This window comes from Nerophis ophidion, linkage group LG04 (genome assembly GCF_033978795.1).
Source record: "Nerophis ophidion isolate RoL-2023_Sa linkage group LG04, RoL_Noph_v1.0, whole genome shotgun sequence".
Classification (NCBI taxonomy): Eukaryota; Metazoa; Chordata; class Actinopteri; order Syngnathiformes; family Syngnathidae; genus Nerophis; species Nerophis ophidion.
The window spans coordinates 45257003-45262713 of NC_084614.1; the positions used below are offsets into that span (position 1 = coordinate 45257003).

Below are 5711 nucleotides of genomic sequence, written 5' to 3' on the forward strand. Positions count from 1 at the left end.
TATAACATTTGACATGATAAAAAATATGTATGTATGTACAGTATGTATGTATGGATGTATGTATGTGTAAAAAAAGTATGTATAAATCCTACGGATATTTTATTGTTACTGCTGATATCGTGTCGGATTAATATCGATATTGGCCAATACTCAAGGCTCTAATACCAGCATCTGAAGTGAAAGAGTTTTATCGGGATGCCCTACTTACATGTTGAATTAATATAGATTTAGGAACATTACATTGCCGTTACTATACATTTGATACAACATGGCACACCACGTTTGCACTAGTAAAGCACTACTTCAGAAAGTAGCGCTTTACTAGTGCAAGCAACTCACACACGCACACAAAAATACTACCACTACGGAGGAGGAGGATTAACACACAACAATTCCTACTAGTGATAATCGTGTAATCCTACAACACCCTGTTCGTGGACAAGAAGATGCAGTCATGGACACACGTTCAATCCCTTTGTGATCATCAGCGAACACATTCATATGTGCTAACATGTCAATCACTCCCTGTCGACGACTAATGCAAAGCCAACAACTATGCTATATGTTATATGTTATGAGCACGCACTTAACAACAGGCATCACGTTTTTAAAGTGATGCACTCTGCTATTTTGAATAATCTCTAAACCTCTTGACAGATATTTGAATGTAAACAAAAAAGTAAATCATGAATTACTTTCCCGAGTAAGTTATTACATCTAACAAAGACTATTTCCCTGACTAATGCGATTATTTTGGGGTAAGGGTAACTCTAATTAATTATTTTTTAGGGTAATTTTCTCAACACTGGATAGTTCTGCATCATGTGGATTAAGACTACAACATATTTAAATGTATACTTCAGATGATCTTTAGAGGTTTCATTTACCGTATTTCCCTGATTAGCCGCCGGGGCGCAAATTATTTTAAACCTCTTCTCACTCCTGCGCTTATTCAAGGCATGCTGTAAAAGTAAGCAGGCGCTAATGATTTTAAAACCTCTTCTCACCCCTGCGCTTACCAATGGCATGCAGTAAAGAATTGAGTGCGATAAAAAAAAAAAAAATTAATTAAACATTTTTTCTGCGGCTGCGGCCCAGTGGTTGGGGACCACTGCTCTACAACATGTCATCACGCCCACCTTTACACCATGCTGTCTGCGTGCCGGTCGGACGCATGCAATTCGCTGCTTCTCATATGAGATTGCAATGCATACTTGCTCAACAGCCATACCTTTTACACTAATGGTTGGGATATAAACAACTTTAACACTAATACTAATATGCGCCACACTCTGTGAACCCTAACCCAACACATTTCTGGAGAACATCGGCTCTGTAACACATTAAAAATGCAACATAACACTTACCCAAAATGCCATGCATCTATGACTCTTGGCTATATTATACTTGCGCCCCCAACCCCGCCCACCTCAACCGACGCACGGAGAGGGGAGCGGGGGGGGGAGGGGGGGTTGGTGCTAGCGGGGTGTATAATATAGCCAAGAGTCATGGATGCATGGAATTCTGGGTAAGTGTTATGTTGCATTTATAATGTGTTACAGAGCTGATGTTCTCTCGAAATGTGTTTGTCATTCTTGTTTGGTGTGGGTTCACAGAGTGTGGCGCATATTAGTAAGAGTGTTAAAGTTGTTTTATATCACAACCATCAGTGTCATCTGTATGGCTGTGGAACAAGACCCCTGGTTTACACATAGTAAAAGCAAAAAGAAAACTCCTCCGCCATTTTGAAGAAGACGACAGGGGAAGAGTCACTCGATATGTCTCGAATTTGACCTGGCAGTAAAAGTAAGCATCTATCCATCCAACCATCTTCTTCCGCTTATCCGAGGTCGGGTCGCGGGGGCAGCAGCCTAAGCAGGGAAGCCCAGACTTCCCTCTCCCTAGCCACTTCGTCTAGCTCTTCCCGGGGGATCCCGAGGCATTCCCAGGCCAGTCGGGAGACATAGTCTTCCCAACGTGTCCTGGGTCCCTAAAAGTAAGCATGCGCTAATAAATTTGGGGAGCGAGTTTCACCCCCGGCGGCAATTCAAGGTAATACGGTAGTTTCTTTTTACACTAGTAGTTTCTTTTTACACTAATAATCCTCCGTCATGTCTGGCAAACATCATCTGGCTGTGCCGAAACTCTCCTGTGTTTATTCTGTACCCATGACGGTGGAGGAAGTGGAGCAGATAAAGTTTCTTATCTCAAGGCTGAGCAGTGAAAATACAAAGTTTGGAAGAAGATTTCAGAGTGAATTAACGACAAAACGAAAAACTAATAGAAGGTAAAATTCCTCAGGTTTAGGCGCAGACCGGTTTTGATCAGATCAGTTTTAAACCGGATTGGGTTGGTGTGTCTGACAGAGGAAAAGTCCAATTGTCTTTAGGAGCAATTTGTTTCTACTCAACATTGACCTATAAACCTAACCCTAAATATAAATCTTATCCTAAATATAAACCTAGCCATAAATATAAACCTCTATATAAATATACCTCAAAATATAACCTAAACCCTAAATATACATCCAACCATAACATGCTAACCCAGAAATTTACCCGAAACATAACCATACATTTAATTTATAACCACCTAACCCTGAATTTAAATCTAACCTTGAATAAAAATTCAATCCCAAATATAAGTCTAACCCTAAATCTAAGGTAATATAACTTAAAGCTAACCCTAAATCTAAGGGCATTCATTTGATCAGTTGACTGTTCAGATATCTGGGCTTTCATCAGAGTAGTCCTCATCAGTTCATGCTCATAGACTTAAAGTGGACAGATTTAGTCTGAGTGCTTGGTGCGAAGGTCCTGACTATTTGTCCTCTAACAGGAAGGAACGCTTCTGTTCTTTTGTATTGTAAAAAAAGAATATGTTCTTCTTATTTAATCTTTCTGCTTTTTAGCTAGATTGTTTTTGAATGGGCCTTCACGGTGGCAGAGGGGTTAGTGCGTCTGCCTCACAATACGAAGTTCCTGCAGTCCTGGGTTCAAATCCAGGCTCGGGATCTTTCTGTGTGGAGTTTGCATGTTCTCCCCGTGAATGCGTGGGTTGCCTCCGGGTACTCCGGCTTCCTCCCACTTCCAAAGACATGCACCTGGGGATAGGTTGATTGGCAACACTAAATTGGCCGTAGTGTGTGAATGTGAGTGTGAATGTTGTCTGTCTATCTGTGTTGGCCCTGCGATGAGGTGGCGACTTGTCCAGGGTGTACCCCGCCTTCCGCCCGATTGTAGCTGAGATAGGCGCCAGTGCCCCCCGCAACCCCGAAAGGGAATAAGCGGTAGAAAATGGATGGATGGATGGATGTTTTTGAATGGCATTGTAACCAATGAGTCTAGAATGTGTATCAAATGGTCCATCACAAAGAGATGGACAAGCCTTTTAGGTTTTATGTTTTCATTGGATTTTAAACTTTAAAAACTTTAATCGTTTGTTTGGTTTTCCAACCAAACTCAGACTTTCTGTCGTTGATAATCTTCTATGAACATGTGAAAGTTACCTAGAATAAATGTTACTGACCTCAGCGATGGTACTCACTGATGAAATACCTGGAGGGAACAGTTACATTCCTATTGGTAGCCGATATTATGGGTGCAGAACATTTTTTATTTACAGCTGAATCCATCCATCCATCCATCCATCTATCCATCTTTTTCCGCTTATCCAAGGTCGGGTCGCGGGGGCAGCTGCCTAAGCAGGGAAGCCCAGACTTCCCTCTCCCCAACCACTTCATCCAGCTCCTCCCGGGGGATCCCGAGGCGTTCCCAGGCCAGCCGGGAGAGATAGTCTTCCTAATGTGTGCTGGGTCTTCCCCGTGGCCTCCTACCGGTCGGACGAGCCCTAAACACCTCCCGAGGGAGGCGTTCGGGTGGTATCCTGACCAAATGCCCGAACCACCTCATCTGGCTCCTCTCGATGTGGAGGAGCAGCAGCTTTACTTTGAGCTCCTCCCCGATGGCAGAGCTTCTCACCCTATCTCTAAGGGAGAGCCCCACCACCAGGCGGAGAAAACTCATTTCAGCCGCTTGTACCCGTGATCTTGTCCTTTCGGTCATGACCCAAAGCTCATGACCATAGGTGAGGATGGGAACGTAGATTGACCGGTAAATTGAGAGCGGCACTCTTTCATCCATGATCCCGCACCCCTGGTGCAGGTAGGACCTTCTCCTTTCTCTGCAACAGGCCACATTTTAAGTTCGAAAATGTCAGAGTTGGCCGAAGGAGCCATGACTATGGAAGAAGAGCGGGAAATGGATGACAAAGTTGTCAGTACAGAGAAAGCAGAAGAAGCCAAGATAAAGGTCATGCATCCCAATCTTGGAGTTAGACCGGGAGGTTCAGATTTTCTGAGAAAACGACTTCAGAAAGGGCTAAAGTATTTTGATTCTGGCGATTACAACATGGCCAAGGCCAAAATGAAGAATAAACACTTGCCATCAGCCCCAACAGAGAAGGCTCAGATCACAGGTGGTCACATCCCGACACCTCAGGACCTGCCTCAGAGAAAGACCTCTATTGCGACAAGCAAACTGGCTGAGAGATGAGTATTTTTGTAGCTTTATTATAGCTCGGTATAGCTCATTTGGTAGAGCGGCCGTGCCAGCAACTTGATGGTTCCAGGTTCGTTTCCCGCTTTGGCCATCCTAGTCACTGCCATTGTGTCCTTGGGCAAGACACTTTACCCACCTGCTCCCAGTGCCACCCACACTGGTTTAAATGGAACTTCGATATTGGGTTTCACTATGTAAAGCGCTTTGAGTCACTAGAGAAAAGCGCTATATATAAATATAATTCACTTAATTCACTTTGCCTTCCGGCTCAGCTCCTTCTTCATCACAACGGATGGATACAGCGTCCGCATTACTAAAGACGCCGCACCGATCCGCCTGTCGATCTCACGATCCACTCTTCCCTCACTCGTGAACAAGACTCTGAGGTACTTGAACTCCTCCACTTGGGGCTAGATCTCCTCCCCAACCCGGAGATGGCACTCCACCCTTTTCCGGGTGAGAACCATGGACTCGGACTTGGAGGTGCTGATTCTCATCCCAGTCGCTTCACACTCGGCTGTGAACCGATCCAGTCAAATCTGGCCAGGAGCTAAAGATCCTGGCCAGATGAAGCCATCAGGATCACATCATCTGCAAATAGCAGAGATCTAATCCTGCAGCCACCAAACCAGATACCCTCAACGCCTTGACTGCGCCTAGAAATTCTGTCCATAAAAGTTATGAACAGAATCGGTGACAAAGGGCAACCTTGGTGGAGTCCAACCCTAACTGGAAACGGGTCCGACTTACTGCCGGCAATGCGGACCAAGCTATGACACTGATTATACAGATACTGATTTAAGTGGTACTGTCAAAATATAAATTGCAAAAAAACATAAAAAATGGAAAAATGCATATTGCCCGTCACCTTAAAAGGGGAGGGGGTGTCGCACTAATATACAACGAAAACTTTAACTTTAGTCCTAACTTAAATAATAAATATAAATCGTTTGAGGTGCTTTCTATGAAGTCTGCCACACCTCTGCCTCTGTTCCTGGCCGTGATCTACCGCCCCCCAGGGCCCTATTCGGACTTTATTAGTGAATTCTCAGAGTTTGTTGCTGATCTAGTGACGCACGCCGATAATATAATTATAATTGGGGACTTTAATATCCATATGAATACCCCATTGGACCCACCGTGCGTGGCGCT

At 44.2% G+C, this 5711-nt stretch overlaps 1 protein-coding gene across 1 annotated transcript; it reads left to right on the top strand.

The window, feature by feature from the left end:
* The first annotated feature begins 4129 nt into the window (after positions 1-4129).
* LOC133550571 (cAMP-regulated phosphoprotein 19-like) lies at positions 4130-4802 on the top strand. The gene has a single exon (XM_061896527.1). It carries the CDS (start codon positions 4212-4214, stop codon positions 4551-4553), a length of 342 nt encoding a protein of 113 aa, XP_061752511.1. The 5' UTR covers positions 4130-4211; the 3' UTR covers positions 4554-4802.
* The last annotated feature ends 909 nt before the right edge of the window (positions 4803-5711 follow it).

Coding starts and splice junctions, on each gene's coding strand:
- LOC133550571 (XM_061896527.1), top strand. CDS start 4,212: ATGTCAGAGTTGGCCGAAGGAGCCATGACTATGGAAGAAGAGCGGGAA.